This window comes from Hyla sarda, chromosome 5 (assembly GCF_029499605.1).
Source record: "Hyla sarda isolate aHylSar1 chromosome 5, aHylSar1.hap1, whole genome shotgun sequence".
In the NCBI taxonomy this organism is placed as follows: Eukaryota; Metazoa; Chordata; class Amphibia; order Anura; family Hylidae; genus Hyla; species Hyla sarda.
This window is the reverse complement of record NC_079193.1, coordinates 149,649,309-149,673,468: the sequence shown is the minus strand read 5'-3', so window position 1 is coordinate 149,673,468 and position 24,160 is coordinate 149,649,309. Positions and strand designations below refer to the sequence as shown.

The window sequence follows — 24,160 nt, the reverse complement described above, 5'->3', positions numbered from 1 at the left end:
AAGCTGACGCTGTTAAGCCTGTGCTTACATTCAAGGTGTTTTTTTTCTTTTTCTTTAAACTTGTAGTGAATTTAACGAAGAAAATAGTATATTTTATGCTCTGATGCCTGTTATTTGAGGAAAATGTAGTAATGCCTGAAGAACCACTTAACTTACTAGAAAAGTTAAGAAATAAGTAAGGTAAATAAGCAAGAGTGGTTTTAGCTCCTTCCAATGAAAATTTTTTCTTGTTTTAGGCTTTAATAAGAACACCATCTGTGTATTTATATATTTTTTATATTTAGAAGTCCTTTAGGCAGAAAACATAAATCCAGTTTTTGTGGCAGTTTCATGTGTTGTTTTTGTTGCAGCCAACACCAGAAGTGAAGGCAGCAAAAAGGGAGAAATATAAGTCCTTCCTTTATATTTCTCATTCCTTTTGAATACACTTTTGACTTTTGCTTAAAGTGTAGTTGTCATTGTAAACAACATTGTATAATAAAGTGAATATAAAAATATATTTTATCAGATACATGCTTTCTTCTCCCCTTACAAGGCTGCACCCCCCTACATATTATCTGTTCATCACTAAAGGAAAACCATCTTTAGCAGACTGAAGACAGGTTTTTACCTTCCCTGTCCACAAAACTCTATGGCAATGGCAGGGGAAGGGGATGAGTGAGGTCACAAACCAGACAGGCTTGTTTCACAGTAAGTGTTGGATGCATGGCCTACAATGCTCTAGTGCTGCTCTATAATTTCCTCCATGCTTCTGCACCTTCTCAAGGTTTGTTACAGAGAGTTAGGGAAGCAGAGTTGCCAGTTTCTTGTGTATATCTTATGTATGGGAGCCATCATACAGGCTAGTCGTCATCCTCTCTGGAGCTGAGCTCAGGAAAAACAAGAGATAGAACCTGCAGATGGGTGTCAAATGGCAAAAATGCCGTACACAAGTTAAATAATGACCAAAAATAGTGCTATCCTTCATGTATACACACAAAACAGCTTATCCTGGAAAGTTACATAAAATAACTGCAAATAAATAAGTACACAAAAACTGCATCAAAAACTGGATGCGTGATTCTAGCCTTAGAGTGTTTGCAGTACAATGAAACTTTAACCACCCTTCTCTGAGGTTTTGGTAAAGCCTGAACACACCACTTATCCAACTGATCAATTATTCAATGCATTTTCCTACATATAAAAAGAAAAAATCCATGGCAGAAATTCAAGGGCATGCCTTGGATTTTAGCCATAGATTCCTCAGCAGATATTTTGAACACAGCCTGTGGTTTGCTGGGCTGCTACTGCTAAGTACAGCTTCAACTCCAAGTGAAATCCAAGCTTTAACCAGATTGCCAAAGAAAACAATTATAATTAATATTTATAGAAGCTAAAGAGCAAACTACAAAAATTTCCATTTAAAAAAAAAAATTCAAATTAATTTTATTTCTTCAATTTATCAGTAATTGTTGGAAAGAAAGACTATGTTTGATCACCTCATCATATGTTGACCTTATTTAATGGGACAACACTTTTTCATTGGAATAAAGTTATTATTGGCATCAGGTACACAGTGTTATTGGTCCCTTCAAAATCCTGCTGTAATGCATGACTACACCAGGTCCTCCAGCACAAGAGCTGCTTTGCACTTATAAAGAGGTTCCCCAAGAAAAAACCTTCCCTATTAAATCAGACTAAACTTTAAGAAAACTTCAAAAGTTCATTAAAGAAGAAAGGTCCTTTAATAAACTATTACTACACAAGTATTTTTCTGTGTAAATTTCTATTAAGCTATGTAGTTTTATCTGTCAGTATCAGCATTTGCAAAGACATTAGGTGCCATTTGTGCATCATCGGACGTCTTCACATATCATTTCAACAGTTTGGAGTTTACCCAGTTGAGACATAGAGAGCGGTATGCCTCCGTGTATATCCTGTTTTACAGCCTAAAGTAACCTATAAATTGTAATAGTTAATGGAAAGAAGTGACTACTACAGGCTTTGGACTTAGTTCAATAAATAATAAAATATACTTTAACAGTTATAAAATATATATAAAATAAACACAACATTAACAATCTGCTTGACAAAGCAGTGGTTTCAGAAAATCCTAAAAATGCTAAATTCTGAAGGGCCAATATAAATATTATTTTCAATTGTTTATATTGATATTAATCTTGGTAGTTTCATAACCTTTAAAATGTAACTTCGCCATCCCAGAACCTGTACATAGAGGTTGTAGTCCAGTTTTCCATCAAGTCTGCAGAATAGTTTCATCAACCACAAAGTGTTACTTGTGCCCATAAAACTGATGAATATTGTTCTTAAAAAATAAGAATTTGAAACAAATATAAAATACACCGATCCTTGTTATTGCTAAATGTTAGCACTCAAGTGCAAGAAGTGGCCTATGAGAGTGGTCTTCTAAGGTTCCATGTGTACGGGAGCATCCCATGACTTCAAATTCTCCACACGTTCAATACGGAGATGAGCATCTCAGAAGTCCGGTGTGTAGAGTAGAGTTGTGTTGCACTGGTCCATATGATGCACATTATGACCACAGGGTGTTTAAACATGCATTACATCTCCTATAAACCACTCTGCATCTGTCTTGCAATAATTGGACATAATATTGAGTAATTATTGCAATGTTTACAGGAAAAGCTTAATATGTACAATCCTGTACACTCCATTTGGAATATTAAAGCAGCAATGGACATAAAGCTAGGGAGATATCTAGTAAGAAATTACGGAGAGGGATAAAACAACTTCCAAACTGTAAATTTTCTTCAGACTGACATTTCAGGTTGCCTCGTGTTAGTGTAGTTATTGGTTAACTCTTCACTAGAAAAGGTTATAGTAGCTGAGCTTTGCTTTATGTATTTCTTCAAGGCTTGAAAACATGCTTGGCTGGAGTCCAGTTTTACAAAGAGGTACAGTGCTTTTCTTATTAATGGACCATGATCAGTTCATTGAAACAGCATGTGATGTATTTGACCCTGTTAACTCTTATCTGATCCAGTCACATTTATTTCTATGTATATGTTTTAGGTTTCTGTGTATCAATTACAGTCATACAAATGGGGTCATCACAGCAGAGGAGTGTCGCAGTCCTTGGATGGCTGCATAAGGCCCCTGCTGAAAGTAATGGTGATACCTGGGCATATGGAAGGAAGGGAATGTAGGTCCACTTCCTTGCATGGTACTTGCAAGAGCTGTAGGCGTGAGAGGCATGCTTAGTCGGCTATAGGGAGGCAGGGATCCTTGAATTGGATGGGGGATCGGAGTGGCAAGAGAAGCAGTGCTGGTGCCCAGTGCCGTCAATGTTTGTGGGTGCTGAAAACCAGAGAATCCTGATGTTGAGGATACCCAGGACGTAAGCGACAAGTTGTCAGATGAAGTAAAAGCTGATCCTGTGGAACACAAAGCCATATGAATTAGAATTGGAATCTATATTACCAGACTTTGAAATAGGCTACCACAAAATCTTTGTCATGCTATCTTTTTTAACCCCTTAAGGACGGACCTATTTTTTACCTTAATAACCAGGATTTTTTATTTTTATTATTTGACATGTGTCTCTTTAAATGGTAATAACTTTAGAACACTTTTTCTGAGTGGAGCGATTCTGAGATAGTTTTTTCATGACATATTGTACTTTATATAAGTGGTGCATTTTTGTTGACACATGCAGCATTTTTTGTGAAAAACTCCAAAATATTGTGAAAAACTTGAAAATTTCTGGCATTTTTTTAGGTTAATGATATCTCATCTTACCTCTGCTCTGTATTATTTGACTGTCTTCACCCAAAACATCTTCATCTCCTCCATATGTCCTGATGGGAGATCTTGCATATGAATGCTTCTGTATAAGACTTTCTACACTCTCCCTGAAAAATAAAAGAACATTGTTCAGTCTAAAACACAGCAACAAATGCTGCAAAATAGTATATTAGTTCATTTGATACAGATCATTTGTGCCCTTTTTAGGGGGGAAAACACTTTGTCCATTCAATCTGTATTATTTTCTTTTGTTTTTACACCTCAGGCATGTTTACAGTTACTTACTGTTGATTTACCAGCCTCATCTGCTGGAAGTTGGAACACTTATTTGTCTAATTATGCTCTAAATTAGGTTTTAGTTGTGGGGATTTTAGGATTTGGGTTTTTTAACTAATTATTCTTCTAACTTTGTTTTGAAATTGTAATTTTTTTTACTTCAGAGAGTCTACCTACTTACAATTACTTGGACTAAATCATTTCAAATCAATGATTGTTGCTGTATCTTAAGATCTCACCGACCATTTAGCACACATATATGAGGCTAGAAATGCAAGGTATAAGGTCGGAGACAGTTGGTGGCAATTATTTTGGGATCTGTAACCCAGTTTTCTTGCGAACAAATATAGGTAAGAAATGGTTGAATTTTAAGAGAGAAGCCCAATGATGTATACATGATTTGTCTGGTTTAAAAATACCCTATTAGGAATTTTTGATTCAATGCCCTCACCTATTAGCCAGAGTGAAGAGCATCTAAGTGTCTTTATGAAAGACCTACCATATTCATGGATGACATGGACAGCCCTCTGAGTTCAATGAGAAGTAGATAATGCATTATATTCCCTATGGTGGCACTGCACGGAAATAAAAACCTGCTGTTGAGTTACCCCAAACAGCTGAGTTGCCCCATTACAGCTAAGACACAATCTGTGATAAGCTTATTATCAAGGGTCTTTTCTAACTAAAAAAATCTATCTCATCTGCAACCTTGGTAAGGCAGTTACTGCACATGGGCCAGTGTGGGTTAGATTTAACATAGAAAAAAGAGGTTTTGTTACAGTGTAAATAATAGAATCATTTAGCTTTATTAAAGGGTACCTCTCATCAAATAAACTTTTGATATATTTTAGCTTAATGAATGTTGAATAACTTTCCAATAGCATGTTAATGAAAAATATGCTTCTTTCTATTGTATTTTTCCCGATCAGTCCTGGCAGCAAGCATTTCTGACTCATGCTGGAGTCCTAAACACTCAGAGCTGCCAGCCTACTTTGTTCACAGCCAAACAGGCTGTGAACAAAGCAGGCTGGCAGCTCTGAGTGTTCTCCTTTGTGAACAAAGCAGACTGGCAGCTCGTAGTGTTTAGGACTCCAGCATGAGTCTGAAATGCTTGCTGCCAGGACTGGTAGGGAGACCCCAAGTGGTCATTTCTTCAAAGTGGAAAATTAAATAGAAAGAAGCATATTTTTTAATAACATGCAATTGTGAAGTTATTCTGCATACATTAATCTATAACATGTCAAAAGTTTTTTTTGATGAGAGGGACCCTTTAATACTTTCTTAAAATCCAACATACAGGGCACAGGGCATGGTCTGTCTTTTCGAAGTGTTTTAAGCTATCATGCAGCTATATGATTCCTTGAAACGTGTTAAAAGGATATACCATGTACTATACAAAGTGTCCTGTATCCTGGATTAAGAACGTATTAATAAAGCTGAAAGATCTTATCTACACTGGAACAGAACCTCTTTCTTCTAAAAAATTAAAGCATGATATACATTTCCAAATTCAGGGCATTATTGAAATGCTGCCGATTTTCATCTCCGATTTCCCCCTTTGAAATGCACAGGGATGAGAGAATGGCAAATCCATGGTGCAATCTACTACAAAATCTGGATGTAAAGCACATGCAGATTTTGCTGCTGATTTCAGGTGGATTGTGCAGCAAAGTACACAATGCAAATTAGCCCTCGTCTGATCCTGATTTTTTTTATGTATAAAAAAAGAGACCACAAGCTTGAAATACCCGTATTTTTCGCCATATAAGACGCTCCGGCATATAAGACGCACAAAGGATGAAAATCTTGAAAAAAAAGATTCTGAACCAAATACAATGTAAAGTATAGGACAGTGATCTTCAACCTGCAGACCTCCAGATGTTGGCTGTCCGGGCATGCTGGGAGTTGTAGTTTTGCAACATCTGGAGGTCCGCAGGTTGAAGACCACTGGTATAGGAGGTAATTCTCACGTATCCCCGCCGCTCCGGACCCGTAACCTCTCGTCACCACTGCCCTGGATGTCGCCCTCCATCGCTGTCGCCGCATCCCCGGGGTGTCCCTATCACTCCGGAACATCTCTGCTGCCCGGTATCCTCGCTCTCCGTTGCTGCCATCACGTCGCTACGCACGCAGCTCCTATTGGATGACGGGACGGCGTGCGCGACGACGTGATGACGATGAAGGAGAGCGCCGGCCGTGCAGGGAATCCCGGCACGGAGTAGACAACGAGGAGGCAGGTAAGGTCCCTCCCAGTGTCCTGTAAGCTGTTCGGGATGCCGCGATTTCACCGCTGCGGTCCCGAACCGCCCGACTGAGCAGCCGGGTTAGTGTCACTTTCGCTTCAGATGCTGCGGTCAGCTTTGATAACTGCGTCTGAAGGGTTAATACAGGGCATCACTGCGATCGGTGGTGATGTCCTGTATTAGCCTCGGGTCCCGGTCGTTGATGGCTGCAGGGACCTCCATGATAGGACAGGGTTTTAATGTGTATTTGCAGTATAAGACGCACTCCCCCCCCCCCCCCCCCCCCCACAGTTGTGGGGAACAAAAAGTGCATCTTATACGGCGAAAAATACGGTATATACTTTTTTTTCCGGGTAAACAAAGAGGAAAAAAAGCACCAGTGAGGTGGACATGTCATCCAGTGAGTATCAAATATATTTTTGTTGGCCTAAATGATGCTGGAAAATATTGGATATTTAATTAAAACAAAGATAAAATTATGCGGTGATTGTTTACAATTTGGTAAATTGAATTGGGGTAAATGACTCCTAATTTTTGTTCCTGAGGGTACAGATAAAACCTATATATTTATAATATAATATTCAATTACTGCAGAATGCTGCAATTTCTGTCATCATGCCATAAAAAGACTCCTTTTTTGCCTCAGATTCTCCCTAGAAGAGATCCCTCTATGCTGGTTTGCAACAAGAGCTGATTCTAATCAGTTACAAGAAGCAATCCAATTACTCCGAGGTTTAGTGCACTAACTGACTCCAGACTAATTCAATTGCCTTCTCTAAAGATCAATTGATCTGATTTGGATTCCTCCCTAAAGGCTGTTTAGGGGAAAGGCTGTGTTAAACATTTGAAAATGAAACGTATAGGCCGCTGCTGAGAAGAACTGGAGTGAAATATACACAAACCATTTATTCCTGCCTGCATAATTGACATATTAGATGCACTGTGCTGTGTGATTGATTATACAATAGATGATGAACAGCCTCCACAATGCTTGTCAGATATTGTTTGCTTACCCCCTAACATGGCCCATTTCCATTTGTATGCCATTATCCATTTGTAGTAACCTTGACTGAATTAGTTTATAAACTTTGCCTTCCTAAAACTCCCAAAAATGGTTATAAGTTGATAAAAACCACAAATCTCCTAATTTGTTATGATTTATTTCTTGTTCAAACACTCTGGGATGCAAGTAAAATGCCAACTTAACCCCTTAAGGATGCAGGACGTAAATGTACGTCCTGGTGCGGTGGTACTTAACGCACCAGGACGTACATTTACGTCCTAAGCATAACCGCAGGCATCGGAGCGATGCCCGTGTCATGCGCGGCTGATCCCGGCTGCTGATCGCAGCCAGGGACCCGCCGGCAATGGCCGACGCCTGCGATCTCGCGGGCGTCCGCCATTAACCCCTCAGGTGCCGGGATCAATACAGATCCCGGCATCTGCGGCAGTGCGCGATTTGAATGAATAATCGGATCGCCCGCAGCGCTGCTGCGGGGATGCGATCATTCATAACGCCGCACGGAGGTCCCCTCTCCTTCCTCCGTGCGGCTCCCGGCGTCTCCTGCTCTGGTCTGTGATCGAGCAGACCAGAGCAGAAGATGACCGATAATACTGATCTGTTCTATGTCCTATACATAGAACAGATCAGTATTAGCAATCATGGTATTGCTATGAATAGTCCCCTATGGGGACTATTCAAGTGTAAAAAAAAATGTAAAAAAATGTAAAAGTAAAAGTAAAAAAAAGTGAAAAATCCCCATCCCCAATAAAAAAGTAAAACGTCAGTTTTTTCCTATTTTACCCCCAAAAAGCGTAAAAATTTTTTTTATATAGACATATTTGGTATCGCCGCGTGCGTAAATGTCCGAACTATTAAAATAAAATGTTAATGATCCCGTACGGTTAACGGCGTGAACGAAAAAAAAAAAAAAGTCCAAAATTCCTACTTTTTTAATACATTTTATTTAAAAAAAATTATAAAAAATGTATTAAAAGTTTTTTATATGCAAATGTGGTATCAAAAAAAAGTACAGATCATGGCGCAAAAAATGAGCCCCCATACCGCCGCTTATACGGAAAAATAAAAAAGTTAGGGGTCATCAAAATAAAGGGATTATAAACGTACTAATTTGGTTAAAAAGTTTGTGATTTTTTTTAAGCGCAACAATAATATAAACGTATGTAATAATGGGTATAATTTTAATTGTATTGACCCTCAGAATAAAGAACACACGTCATTTTTACCATAAATTGTACGGCGTGAAAACGAAACCTTCCAAAATTAGCAAAATTGCGTTTTTCGTTTTAATTTCCCCACAAAAATTGTGTTTTTTGGTTGCGCCATACATTTTATGATATAATGAGTGATGTCATTACAAAGGACAACTGGTCGCGCAACAAACAAGCCCTCATACTAGTCTGTGGATGAAAAAATAAAAGAATTATGATTTTTAGAAGGCAAGGACGAAAAAATGAAAACGTAAAAATTTAATTGTCTGAGTCCTTAAGGCCAAAATGGGCTGAGTCCTTAAGGGGTTAAAGTGTTAACTGGAAGCCATGAAATTAGCTCAGATTCTATTCAGAGCGTTTTTTTTTTTTGTTTTGTTTTTTTGTACAATTAGGGGGAGATTTATTATTGCCTTCCTGACGGAAATTTTTTGAGCAGTTTTTGCATTTTCCAAATAGACAACTTTGGCAAAGATGACTGTGAGATTAATTTTTGACTATGGAGGGGATGAGATTTATGAACTGCGTCTTTTTTAAAAAGGCACAAAAATAATGTGCAAACATTAAAAAAATACGCAAACTCATACTAGCTCTGCCTTGCCTGAAAAAAATGACATACTACAGCAAGTACTAAGATGACTTTTCCTCTGTGTAAAATTTATCAAATTCTGTGCGCCGTTTTGATAAATTTGCCGCACATAAGCCAAAAACACAGCAAAAAAAAAAAGAAAGGCTGTGAAGTGGCTGCACACATAGGGGGAGATTTATGTACACCTATCCAGAGGAAAGGTTGCCCACAGCAACCAATCAGATCGCTTCTTTCATTTTTAACAAGGCCTCTGCAAAATGAAAGAAGCAATTTGATTGGTTGCTATGGAAAACTGGGCTACTTTTCCTTTGCACAGGTTTTGATGAATCTCCCCCATATTGATAAATATCCCCCTTACTTCTTAAAGGGGTACTCTGGTGGAAAACATTTTTTTTTTAAATCAACTAGTGCCAGAAAGTTAAACAGATTTGTAAATCATTTCTATTTAAAAAGCCTAATCCTTCCGGTACTTATCAGCTATTGTATACTACAGAGGAAGTTGTATAGTTATTTTCTGTCTGACCACAGTGCTCTCTGCTGACACCTCTGTCCATGTCCGGAACTGTCCAGAGCAGGAGCAAACCCATAGCAAACCTCTCCTGCTCTGGACAGTTCCTGACGTGGACAGAGGTGTCAGCAGAGAGCACTGTTGTCAGACAGGAAAGAACAACTCAACTTCCTTTGTAGTATACAGCAGCTGATAAGTACTAGAAGGATTACGATTTTTAAATAGAAGTCATTTACAAATCTGTTTAACTTTTTGGCACCAGTTGATTTAAAAAAAAAATTCCACTGGAGTACCCCTTTAACTCCTAAAACTGTGTCTAGAAATATAGAAAGCTACATTCATGCTTGTGGCTGGAAAACAACTCATTTTCTGGCAGGAAGAAATGCTGCCAGAAATGTTGGACAAGATAGTTGTCATATAAAGAACGCTCATCTAACAGATATGTGTATGTTAAGATTTAAGTGAACTTCCACTGTTTATAATAATCTCATTTTTAGCACCTGTGCTGGTTATAAATATATCTTTATCTAATCAGAGATAGTATCCCATGCATATAAGATGCTGGTAACTTACAGCTGCCACTAGAGGGAGCTCAGTATATTCTGTTTATTTATTGATTTCAATGTATTTATAAAATAAGTTCCCAGGCTCCCTCTAGTGGTGGCTGCAGGCAGCTAGCATGTTATTTTTTTTTAAATCTGTTACTGCAGATTAGAAGCTCATATAAAACTTTATAAATCTACGAAGCTATATTAACAGGATCCTCCGAAGATTGTGACTTATCCAAAGGGTATGTAGGTCATAAGTATCTAATAATCATGAACATAAATGTCCCTAAGTAAATGGAGCAATAGTGTGCATGCTTGATGGCCAACTGAGTACAGTGGTTAAATCCCAACTTTTCACCTTATCTTGTGGATAGGTAACAGGTTTTCCTCTTTTTGTCTACATTTAGACAGAATCCCTGACACATTTGTGAACTGAGCCTAAAAAGACAATATTAATTACTATGACTGTACACTGGAACACTGTTAACCCCTATTAACCCCTTAAGGAACGGGGGTTTTTCCATTTTTGCATTTTCGTTTTTTGCTCCTTGCCTTTAAAAAATCATAACTCTTTCAATTTTGCACCTAAAAATCGATATTATGGCTTATTTTTTGCGCCACCAATTCTTCTTTGTAATGACATCAGTCATTGTGCCCAAAAATCTACGGTGAAACGGAAAAAAAATCATTGTGCGACAAAATTGAAAAAAAACACTGTTTTGTAACTTTTGGGGGCTTCCGTTTCTACGTAGTAAATTTTTCGGTAAAAATTACACCTGATATTTATTCTGTAGGTCCATACGGTTAAAATGATACCCTACTTATATAGGTTTGATTTTGTCGTACTTCTGGAAAAAAATCATAACTTCATGCAGTAAAATTAATACGTTTAAAATTGTCATTTCTGACCCCTATAACTTTTTTATTTTTCCGTGTATGGGGCGGTATGAGGGCTCATTTTTCGCGCCGTGATCTGAAGTCTTTAGCGGTACCATTTTTGCATTGATAGGACTTATTGATCGCTTTTTATTCATTTTTTCATGATATAAAAAGTTACCAAAAATGCACTATTTTGGACTTTGGAATTTTTTTGCGCGCACGCCATTGACCATGCGGTTTAATTAATGATATATTTTTATAATTCGGACATTTCCGCACGCGGCAATACCATATATGTTTATTTTTATTTACACTGTGTTTTTTTTTATGGGAAAAGGGGGGTGATTCAAACTTTTAATAGGGAAGGGGTTAAATGAGCTTTATTCACTTTTTTTTCACTTTTTATTTGCAATGTTATAGCTCCCATAGGGGCCTATAACACTGCACACACTGATCTTTATCATTGATCACTGGTTTCTCATAAGAAACCAGTGATCGATGATTCTGCCGCTTGACTGCTTATGCCTGGATCTCAGGCACTGAGCAGTCATTCGGCGATCGGACAGCGAGGAGGCAGGTAGGGGCCCTCCCGCTGTCCTGTAAGCTGTTCGGGATGCCGAACAGCCCACTGAGCTTACCGGCATGCTTTCAGTTTCACTTTAGACGCGGCGTTCAACTTTGAATGCCGCGTCTAAAGGGTTAATAGCGCGCGGCACATCGATCAGTGCCGCGCGCTATTAGCCACGGGCCGTGGCCCCGCGTTATAGATCGGGAGTGGACACATGACGTTCCAGTACGTCATGTGTCCTTAAGGGGTTAAAATAAATGAGAGTTCTAGAGATTTATCAGGGAGACCACTTTCAGGATTTGAAGGATAAGTCATCTCCACTAAACACCCTTGCTGAGGGTAAAAGTTGCTGAACTACCCTTACAGTGACATTACTGGTTGACATATCAACAACTGTTTAATAGGAAAACTCTTTTAGGTATAATTAGTTTTTTTTTAGAGAGAGCAGAGAGATTTAAAATATCATGTCATTTATTCCTGTAAACCTCTGCTCTTTCTGAGCTTAGAAGTCCAGTGGGTGGTCCTAATAAGTGATGGACAGCTTTCCCTGCACACAGAGATAGTACCACCAACTGGGCTTTAAAGGGGTTATCCAGGATTAGAAAAACAGAGCTACTTTATATCAACAAATGCTCCCCTTCTGTCTCCAGGTTGGGTGTAGTTCTGCAGCTCAGTTCCATTGAATTGAATGGAGCCAAGTTGTAATACCACACACAACCTGGAGACAGACGTGGAGCTGTCTTTGAAAGAAATTAGCTGTGTTTTTCTATTCCTGGATAACCCCTTTAAATCCTAGAATAAGCTGAGAATTAAATATATAAATGACTAGATAGTTTGAATCTTACCCCACAAATGAGTATGTCAGTCATTTTGGTTTCATGTATAGTGCCTGGAGGTGTGACTGGATTTTCAGTGTGATGGGCTCCTTTTAAGGTGCTCTTTACGCTGTCCACTGTTCTGCTTTACAGGTAAAACAAAAACCAAAACTGAAAAATAAAAATGTGCTGGATCTGTGGCATGGTGTACACTACTGGCATCCGGCGGACCCTATTGACTAATGATGATAATGGTGTGATAAAAATAGCACTGCATGCTGCCCTATTCTTCCCAGCAAATTTAAGGGAATTGCAGAAAGTCCAAACTTAGCCTGTGATGGCAGTGTGAACAGAGCCTAAGATGCTTGTTAAGAAAACAATTGTATTTTGTCAAATAGGATGATAAAGTATTTGCCTAAATAATCATCGTCCTTGGTTTTACTATTGTATTTACTATGACCTTTATCTGATCTCAGATATGTCTATGTTTAGTTACTGACCTTTAAAACAGAATGGACCAAAAGTCAGAAATGTAATTAATAAAGAATTGACCTTTTTGTTAATTGTGAAAAAAGACAAGGCTACAACAAGTCTATCTCCAGTTGTGGGCAAAGGCTCACATAAGCACAGATAGGTGGAACCCCGAGTAATCATACATATGTCTCTCATCCTGTACTGAGGGTGTGATCACAAACTCAGGTTTTTAATTGCAGTTATTGACTACAAAACCAGAAGCAAATAATAAATGAAAGACACATATAAAAGGGAAGACCAAGATGTCTTCCCTTTTTTTTTTTTTTTAATCCATTCCTGGCTTTTTATTCAATAACTGCAATAAAAAATTTGAACGTGTTAACACAGTTAAATATGTATCAAATATGACATCTGGCAATTGGCTGTACACTTAAAATGGCTAAATAGGCATATTACATATACATACTGTAAACACTAATGTTTTGATAGAGTCTATCAAACACCCAGTTTAAAAAATTAAAAACAACAACAAGAATACTGACATACATATTAATTCCCATTACCTCTCAATATCAGTAAGCCTGGATGAGTCTCGGAATCCTTTGGCAAAAGGGTTGCTGTCAATTTTCAGTTTGGTTATCTATAAAGACAAAGTCATACAATGGTTCAAAGATTAGCAAACTATTATTCCACCCAACAATCCTGCATTGAATTAGAGACATAGGCTGACATTTATAATTGTCTTAAAACTGTTTTTTGTGTCTAGAAAAGGCTCAGAAAAAGGCCCAAGCAAGGTTTATTTGCGCCTTTTTTACGCCTTTTGATTTACACATTTCTGCTGATTTTGAGTTGCAATCCATTGATTTTGGCAATACACATGATATGGACGGGTTTTATCAACTGCACCTTTTTATGAAAAGGTGTAAAAAAGGTGCAAAGCCACTGAAATGTCTCTAAAACTACACCAGCCCAGACTTAGCTTAGCTTTTTGGTGTATGTGAAGAGAGAAATTTCAGAAAATGTGACCTGCACAAAATTTATGAAATGCCCTGCGACCATTTAATACATTTTGTGCTTCTACACATCACCAGCACACGAAAAAAAGGTGTAAAAAAAATGCTTCACTTACAATGATAAATGTCCCCCATAATCTCTACTTTTGGTGACGCTCTCATAGTATTTTTTTCTGAGGGACAATGCATCACACAAGGGTTAACACCAAAAAAATGAGTCATGTGCCACACATTTAGGACCTGCGCTAAATATTACACAATTTCCCTAGTCACAGGTTTCACCTTTTAAAGGTATTTCAAACTGCAAAAGTCCTCTGTCCACAGGATATCAGACAAGATGATCAGTGGGGGTCTGCTGACTGCTGGGATTCGGAAAACAGGATAAAAGTGATCCCCCTAATTCAATGTAGCTCGCAAAGTATGTATGGCCAACACTACATTTGATCTCTATATGGCTTCCAAACATCTCTGAGTGCTGAGATGCCCTAATAGGTGACTATCCTCAAGGGCCCCCAAGGGTGACTTTTCTAGGTAAATCTGTGGAGGGCAATTATGCGGACACCTGTGGATAAAAGCTGCAGAGTGCAGTGTAGGTTTCTTTATGGGTTTTGATTCCCCACAAGTATTTTTCCAGGGGATTTACTAATGTTTCCCTACATTTTGCACTTTTCTCTACATTTTCCTTTTTTTTTTTTTTACACATGCTCTGAGCTGTGGGGCTTTCCAGAGCTCAAATCCACCACATTTTCTGTGGAAACCTTTGCAAATATGTTGGGATTTTTTTTAAATGTCGGGGACACACACCCTTCTGACAGCCACACCCATTTCCACGGCAGTCCAGCCCCCTTTTCTAGTTCTCTGAGTAAGATGGAGAGTTGGTCGGGTTTTTACATTTTTTGGCGCAATTTCTGGTGCAAACACAATTTGTGGCGCAATGCACCAAATTCTGGCGCACAACCAAACAAAACAGGTCGGGTTTACAATAGTAAGTCAGGGTCGTAATGTGTTAAATACCTTAAAATAGTAAATAAAACAATATATTGATACAAGTTAGTGTTTTAAGACACATATTTAGCTTTTACATTCCTTTCTACATTTTTCTTTTCCAGGTTTATATCGCAAACAACATGGACAAGCTCACAACGATTCTCATTTGGAAATGTTTTATTGCTAGATTTTGTTTAGTATGTTCAACCTGTCAGGCAATAACTACAAATATCTATCAAAAGCCATCTCAAAGCATGTCTGTTGACCTGTACTTCAACTCTGTCAAAGTGGTTTGACTGTTTAGATTGAAACCTGACCTTTAAATCCTAAATTATGAGATAGTTTGTTGAAAGTGTAATGTGTTTATCCTTTATCCAATAAAGAAAAGCTAAATTGAATCAAATCCTTAGCCAACAGCAATGAAAAGGGCAGAAAATGTACTTATTCTAATGATTTATGAATAATGGTGTATTAGATCTGGAGGAATTTGTAGGCCTATCTTACAATACTCATATGTTACATGCTTGAACATTGATAATATGCTTTGGCATGACTTCATTATGGGAAATAAGGACATTTTTATATATGGGGTCGGTCTTTATAATTTGTTGGTCATATCTTGAACACTCCTTGATTCGATACACCTTGTGCCACACATATGCCCGTATCATTCTGACTACCCTATAAGTATGTAGGTTTGGCTGGACCAAACATGTATGTTAGCTCAGCAGAGGTAGCATCTGGTAGCTGCTTACTACCATTTCTTACAAGAATTTGCATGGAGGACTGGGAGAGAGGATCTTCTGCTGCCTACTCTACGTATAAAGCTTTCGAGTATATTAACAAGTGGCTTTATAATGGAGGAAGAGGGGCTTACCAATTGATTTTGATACGCTGTAACAGCAGTAAAGACGGTTTCTTGAAAAATAAATGTCCTGAATTCTTCTGATTTCAGGTTCAGCAGAGAAGCCGTGTGGTCCTTTTTCTTGATGATGTGCACCCTTGGCTGGTACTTGTGCATGGAGTTCAGGATGATCTAAATGAAAATGATATGTTACAGTATTAGTCTACTGACGATATTTTTTATTAGGTTGGGTTCACATATGTTCAGCATCCGGCCTAAAGCTCACAGTAACCGATGCCACAACTGATGGCAAAAGTGCATTAGTTGGTATCAATTGTAAAGCATCTTGACCCCTTAAGAAATATCCAACATCTGGTGGCTTTTCCCTTTCGGTACTTTTTTTTACAATACTGGAGGGAAATGCCGCCAGATGCTGTATATATGTAAAGGGAGCCATAATGATGGATTGTCAAAATTATTCTGTTCCTAAACTTTAAAAAACTTTGGAAAACTTTTTTTTTTTTAAATCAACTGGTGCCAGAAAGTTAAACAGATTTGTAAATTACTTCTATAAAAAAAAAATCTTAATCCTTCCAATATATTTTATGGACTGTATACTACAGAGGAAATGCTTTTCTTTTTGGATTTCTCTGATGTCATGACCCCAGTGCTCTCTGCTGACCTCTGCTGTCCATTTTTGGAACTCTCCAGAGCAGCATATGTTTGCTATGGGGATTTTCTCCTGCTCTGGTGGACAGTTACAAAAATGGACAGCAGAGGTCAGCAGAGAGCACTCTGGTCATGACATCAGAGAAATCCAAAAAGAAAAGCATTTCTTCTGCAGTATACAGCCCCTAAAAAGTACTGGAAGGATTAAGATTTTTTAATAGAAGTGATTTACAAATCTGTTTAACTTTCTGGCACCAGTTGATTTAAAAAAAAAAAAAAAAAAGTTTTCCACGGGAGTACCCAGTGGAAATTTTTTTTTCAAATCAGCTAGTGCCAGGAAGTTAAACAGATTTGTAAATTACTTCTATTGAAAATCTTAATCCTTCCAGTAGTTATCAGCTCAGGAAGTTGAGTTGTTCTTTTCTGTCGGACCACAGTGCTCTCTGCTGACACCTCTGTCTATGTCAGGAACTGTCCTGAGCAGGAGCAAATCCCCATAGCACACCTCTCCTGCTATGGACAGTTCCTGACATGGACAGAGGTGACAGCAGAGAGCACTGTGGTCAGACAGAAAATACATTCAAAAATGAAAGAACTTCCTGTGGAGCATACAGCAGCTGATAAGTACTGTAAGGATTAAGATTTTTAAATAGAAGTAATTTACAAATCCGTTTAACTTTCTGGCACCAGATGATTTGAAAAACATTGTTTTCCACTGGAGTTCCCCTTTAAACAGTTTTTTTTTTTTTTTTTTTTTTTTTTTTTGCTTTACTGAAAATAAAGATATTGCCTGAAAATAAAAACACTAATTTAAATGTGTATAATATAATAGTATTGTATCCAAAGATAAACAAAGTGTAAGATATACTGAGGCATGCATAGTGACCAGTGCTGTACCTACTAACCTACTTTAGACCATATCACTAGTATGGGGACCCTTGTCTGCTATGTGAATAGAGCGATGGTCAAGCATACATTCAGCTGTACCATTCATTCATCATAAGATAGCCAAGCACTGTACTCTGCTATGTCTGGGGATAGGTGATGCGTTTAATCTTGGGATAACCCCTTTAACTTTATGACTGTGTAAATGAGTATGTATAAGAATGTTGCCTTTTGTTATACTTATAAAATCATACAAAGAAAAAGCTTTCAGTGCCCATAATGTTGAAGCTTTTTAAATAACTTTTTGTGTATTAACAATAATGAAATTTGGAATGGACAAAATTCCAACGGGGTAAAAAGTTGTAATAGTTGCGAATGTTTACGTAGCAAAAAAAAATAAAAATGATCGAATGCAACTGGGTAAAAAGTTGTAATAGTTGCGAATGTTTACGTAGCAATAATAAATAAAAATAATCGAATGCAACTGGGTAAAAAGTTGTAATAGTTGCGAATGTTTACGTAGCAAAAAAAATAAAAATAATCGAATGCAACTGGGTAAAAAGTTGTAATAGTTGCGAATGTTTACGTAGCAAAAATAAATAAAAATAATCGAATGCAACTGGGTAAAAAGTTGTAATAGTTGCGAATGTTTACATAGCAAAAATAAATAAATAATCTAAAGCAACTGGGTAAAAAGTTGTAATAGTTGCGAACGTTTACGCAACAAAAAAAACCTATCTAAAGACACATGTGCTGAATGCTTGACAATTATCAAAGACACAGTATTATCTCAGCTGCTTGTAAAGCTGTCCATGCTTCTTCCTCTCATCATATCACACATGTGAATGGCGCTATCCTCTTCATTTTTTTTATCTGTCCCAGTACTTGTGGCTGGATGAGTAATGCAATCTTCTGTGATGGCGCTGATGTTATTTTGGTGCCTGCACTGTATGTGACCTTGGTCTTAGTGCTCAGAAATGTACACACTTACATGACCATGTTGGTCCAGTTCATTGTTTGTGAGCTTGACTTTCTCAAAGGAAACCATTTGCTTTAGCAATTGCTCCCCAGTAAATGGCGAATCTGGATGGACATATAACCTGTAGATATAGAAGTATTAGGAAGTATAAACATTCACAAATCAAGATTGTCATGTACAGTAAACACATAAACTAGTCATACACATAGATGCTTACTATCAATATAACCTCTCATAGTTTCATATACATTCCAGGTGATCTCATCATAGCATCTGACAACAAAGAACTTCCTAACTAAATCTAAATTTACAATTGTTTTACATGCAATATATTATATTTATCAACAGCAAAATATAAAAGGTTCCATAGATAAGAACACAAGGAACGTTTGACTTGACCATCTTATTTAAAAGTGATGCATTTTGTGACATCTTATGACACCCTCTGTACCTACCCAAAGTGATGTTATGATGTTATTAGAAGTAAATACTCGCTCTAATATAACAAAATAAACTAAAAGGGTACTCCGGTGGAAAACTTATTTTTTTTTTTTAACTGGTGCCAGAAAGTTAAACAGATTTGTAAATTACTTCTATAAAAAAATCTTAATCTTCCAGTACTTATTAGCTGCTGAATACTACAGAGGAAATTCCTTTATTTTTGGAACACAGTGCTCTCTGCTGACATTATGAGCACAGTGCTCTCTGCTGACATCTCTGTCCATTTTAGGAACTGTCCAGAGCAGCATATGTTTGCTATGGGGATTTTCTCCTACTCTGGAAAGTTCTTAAAATGGACAGAGATGTCAGCAGAGAGCACTGTGCTCATGATGTCAGCAGAGAGCACTGTGTTCCAAAAAGAAAATAATTTCCTCTGTAGTATTCAGCAGCTAATAAGTATTGGAAGGATTAAGATTTTTTTTTTTATAGAAGTAATTTACAAATCTGTTTAACTTTCTGGCACCAGTTGATTTAAAAGAAAAAAAGTTTTCCACCGGAGTACCCCTTTAAAGGTAACAAATGAAGGCAGTACGGTGAGAATAACCAAAGAATAAAGAAAGTCACAATATCCCCATCATGGTTTCAAGGTAAAAAATGTGGTGTAGGTGAGTGATCAGTTACGGAATTGGCAAAAACTGAGTTTTGATTTATAGCTGTTAAGATGATCTATACACTAAACAACGGTTATGTTATGCTAGTTATAAAGACATTTCTCCTTATTCAAGAAATAATTCCATATTTGCTTTATAGAAGTTGCTTTATAGATAACCTCTTTAGTACCTGGCCTATTTTGCTTCAGTTATTTTATTTATTTTTTATCTTCATGTTATAAGAGCCATAACTTTTTCTTAGAACTAACTCTTTATAAGAGCCATAACTTTTTCTTAGAACTAACTCTTTATAAGAGCCATAACTTTTTATATTTTAATGCTGCTTAAAATAATGCGGGATCGACTTGGTGAGAACAGCCTCTGAAACTAAACACAAAAACAAGGGGGCGCAATCTGAGGTTAGTTGGGGAAAGATGAGAAGCAACATGAGAAGATAATTTCACTGAAAAAGTAGTAGATGGTTGGAATAAACTTAAGTAGTAAGCAAAAGTAAGCATCCCCTGGATAAACATATAAAAATAACAAGTAAATAATATAAGGGCAGACTGGGTGGACCATATTGCTGATTCTTGTTTTCCTAGTGACTTTTACATCATAGGTACTGTTATAACTTACCGAGCAGGTAGAGGAGGATCTGCTTTTCCTGCCACCAGCCAAGATGATCTGTGATAGGCATATCTGTATCTCTTATTGTCAACGGGCACTATATCCATTAGAACTATATACTTGGCATCTGGATCAACTCCTGAAAATGAGACCCTGATTGTAGGAAACATCCTCCTGGAAAGGACATATGCATGAAAAGATAATAACGCTAAACAAATTAATTATCATAATATTAATGCTATTACAAATAAGTAAAAACACTGTAAACGTAAGAGTGGCAAAACATTACTACAGCTAAGGTTGACATAGTGTGGGCTCAACATTAATAGCAAGTACCCTAGAAATCATGACTTGATGTATTATCTTTACTACTGCACTGAGGTCCAGTAGTAACAAAAAAATGAAAATCAAATTTAGCAAAGAAGCAATTCTGATTTTAAGGATATACCTCCTCTATACAGTACTGTCTAACTTAAAACAGATTTTCTAATTTTCTTGTATTATCCACAATTCATTCCGCGATGTATAAGACTGATCATTAGTTATTAGAAGTGATGGGCTGATGAAAGTCTTACAGTCAGATATCAGTTCTAGAGGCATAACCATTTTTTCACACAGGGCCAGATAATGTTGGACATGTTTTTCCCATTAATATTTGAAATGATCCTTTAAAAAAACTAGAGAGTTTTATCCCCCTAAGTTTTTTATTGAGAGAATGACAAATATGCAAAAGTGGTAGTAATCAGGTAAATATGAATTATGAACTAATAAAACATTTTCTAAATGTTATACATTCTTGGGATCTTTTAGAATTACAATCCCTTAGATGGCCATACACATTAGATAGAATTAGGTTGATGGTTGAAGAACCATTGAATGAATGATCATCTGATAAATGACTGTTTCGCAATGCAGCCATACATTTTTTAGTTCAATTGGCTGTTAAACTGGCCATAAAGGCTAAGTTTCCACTTGTTTTTTTTTCTGGCAGTTTTTGGAATACTGCCATTGCAATTTTTGAGCCAAAGCCAGAAGTGTTTTCAAAAGGAATAGGACATATAAAGGAAGGACTTACACTTCTCCTCCCTTGTGGATCCACTTCTGACTTTGGCTCAAAAACTGCAGTGGCAGTTTTTCAAAAAGTGGAAACTTAGCCATACACTGCTCAAAAAAATAAATGGAACACTAAGATAACACATCCTAGATCTGAATGAATGAACTAATCGTATGAAATAATTTTGTCTTTACATGGTAGAATGTGCTGACAACAAAATCAAACAAAAATGATCAATGAAAATCTAATTTATCAACCCATGGAGATCTGGATATAGAGTCACACTCAAAATCAAAGTGGAAAACCACAATACAGGCTGATCCAACTATGATATAATGTCCTTAAAACAAGTCAAAATGAGGCTCCGTAGTGTGTGTGGCCTCCATGTACCCGTATGACCTCCGTACAATGCCTGGGCATGCTCCTGATGAGGTGGAGGATGGTCTCCTGAGGGATGTCCTCCCAGACCTGGACTAAAGCATCCACCAACTTTAACAGTCTGTGGTACAACATGGGATTGGTGGATGGAGCGAGACATGATGTCCCAGATGCGCTCAATCAGATTCAGGTCTGGGGAACAGGTGGGCCAGTCCAAAGTATCAATGCCTTCCTCTTGCAGGAACTGCTGACACACTCCAGCCACATGAATTGCAGTATTGTCTTGCATTAGGAGGAACCCAGGGCCAACCTCACCAGCATATGGTCTCACAAGGGGTCTGAGCATCTCATCTCGGTACCTAATGGCAGTAAAGCTACCTCTGGCAAGCACATGGAGGGCTGTGCGGCCCCATTAAAGAAATGCCACCCCACACCATTACTGACCCACCGCCAAACCGGTCATGCTGGAGGATGTTGCAGGCAGCAGAATGTTCTCCACGGCGTCTACAGACTCTGTCAAGTCTGTCACATGTGCTCAGTGTGAACCTGCTTTTATCTGTGAAAAGCACAGGGGCGAATTTGCCAATCTTGGTGTTCTCTGGCAAATGCCAAACGTTCTGCATGTGTTGGTCTGTAAGCACAACCCCCACCTGTGGACGTCCGGCACTCATACCACCCTCATGAAATCTGTTTCTGACCGTTTGAGTGGACGCATGCACATTTGTGGCCTGCTGGAGGTCATTTTGCAGGGCTCTGGCAGTGCTCCTCCTGCTCCTCCTTGCACAATGACGGAAGTAGCGGTCCTGCTGCTGGGTTGTTGCCCTCCTACGGCATCCTCCATGACTCCTGATGTACTGGCCTGTCTTCTGGTAGCGCCTCCATGCTCTGGACACTACACTGACAGACACAGCAAACCTTGCTTGCATTGATGTGCCATTCTGCATAAGCTGCACTACTTGAGCCACTTGTGTGGGTTGTAGACCCCGTCTCATGCTACCACTAGAGTGAAAGCACCGACAGCATTCAAAAGTGACCAAAACATCAGCCAGGAAGCATAGGAAATGAGAAGTGGTCTGTGGTCACCACCTGCAGAACCACCCCTTTATTGGGGGTGTCTTGCTAATTGCCTATAATTTCCACCTGTTGTCTGTTCCATTTGCACAACAGCACCTGCTTGACATGCCTGGAATACTCTAATAAAGCTTCGTTGTATGGTGAGTGCAGTCCCGTCTTCTCTGTTGGAATTATATATCAATGTTGCATTGCCAGAAAAATTGCATGGTTAGTGACTTGTGATATTGCAACTTGTTTGTCATCCTATCATGTCCCAGAAATTGAGTTTATGTTTTATAGTGTAAAATGGTCATAAAGGTTCCTTTCCAGTTATTGTTGTAAAAATTGGCTTAAAAAAATCCAAACTACATGACCCTAATGTTTTTTATACCTAGTTGCAAGCAGTAACATTTTAGTACACATCTCTTAACAAAAAAAAAAAAAAAACATACAATTTGTTCTTAATTGTTTAGTAATAGATATTTTATAGGGCACTATGAAAGCAATATTATTGATCTAATTCTTATTGTAATTGTTAATGCTATTTCAATGATTAACAATCTATGTATCTTTTTCATGTAAGCACTAAAGCTACGTATTCTTCAGATGAAAGGAAGGGTTGTAGCTACAGAAGGTAGCAGTTGCATCGGGGTCCTGGTGCTTGAGGGACAGAAGAGTCCCTTTGTCTTACTTGGACACACTATTATAACTGGCATATGATAGGTCACACTATATAATCAAATAAAGCTCTAATCAGTTAAAGGGGACAAAAAGATACATTGCTTTGGAGCTGAGCCTTCGTCCTAGAAAAAATTATCAGCATATGGACCCCAACGATTCTGTCTTTTGACTTGTCTCTAAGTGTGTAGAAATGTGTACAAAACTAACACTGTATGTTAGTGTCCATGTTTTACATAATAACGCAATGACGTGGATAGAGGCATTCATATACTGTGATGTGGGGGAAGCTCTTTAAATTCTTCTTATTCAGTACTAAGGTGTAACTCGCTACAACGTATTGTGGTTGACAGAATCCAATCCATGTACTGTACATTATTCATACAGATAATCATTGACAACAGTGATAGAAAATGTGTCACGTTTTGGTTAGATCAATAAGCAGCTGCTCATCTGTAGAGTTACCACAGATTTAAGCAACAATGTGTGTGGACAGCTCTCTCCCTCGTGTTTCCAGCACCAGCACACGGGCTAGCCGGCAGCGTCCCCGGACCGGATCAACGATATTCCAAAGGAATCTCCCGTGCCAAGTGCAGTAAAACGACAGGTATTTTATTGTAGGATCAGCCGATACAAACTTGCATCAGACAGGAGCTGACGCGATTTGGACCGTTACAGGTCCTTAGTCATGCCATGCCTTGACTAAGGACCTGTAACGGTCCGAAACGCGTCGGCTCCTGCCTGATGCAAGTTTATATTCGCTGATCCTACAATAAAATACCTGTCGTTTTACCGCACTTGGCACTGGACATTCCTTTGGTATGCCACAGCTAACTGAGGGACGTCTGTGTACTGGGTTGAGCTTGTTCATACAGGTTTTATTTATTTAATTTTTGGCTTAAACAAATTAGAAGGGTGTGCATGGTAACACATTAACCAAATATAGTTGGGGGATGATGCAATGAAATCTGTAAACATTTGTAAAGCAATGACCACCAGCATTGTGTC

At 38.1% G+C, this 24,160-nt stretch overlaps 1 protein-coding gene across 1 annotated transcript in view; it reads right to left on the bottom strand.

Moving 5' to 3' along the window:
- Positions 1-1,412: 1,412 nt before the first annotated feature.
- TBX20 (T-box transcription factor 20) overlaps positions 1,413-24,160 on the bottom strand; it is a 27,606-nt gene continuing 4,858 nt past the window's right edge. The window contains exons 3-8 of the mRNA XM_056518436.1: positions 19,999-20,163; positions 18,284-18,392; positions 15,772-15,930; positions 13,458-13,534; positions 3,760-3,872; positions 1,413-3,395 (exon numbers count right to left, since the gene is read on the bottom strand). Of these exons, the coding sequence (XP_056374411.1) occupies positions 3,055-3,395; positions 3,760-3,872; positions 13,458-13,534; positions 15,772-15,930; positions 18,284-18,392; positions 19,999-20,163 (964 nt within the window). The 3' untranslated portion in view covers positions 1,413-3,054. The remainder of the gene's footprint in view (positions 3,396-3,759; positions 3,873-13,457; positions 13,535-15,771; positions 15,931-18,283; positions 18,393-19,998; positions 20,164-24,160) is intronic.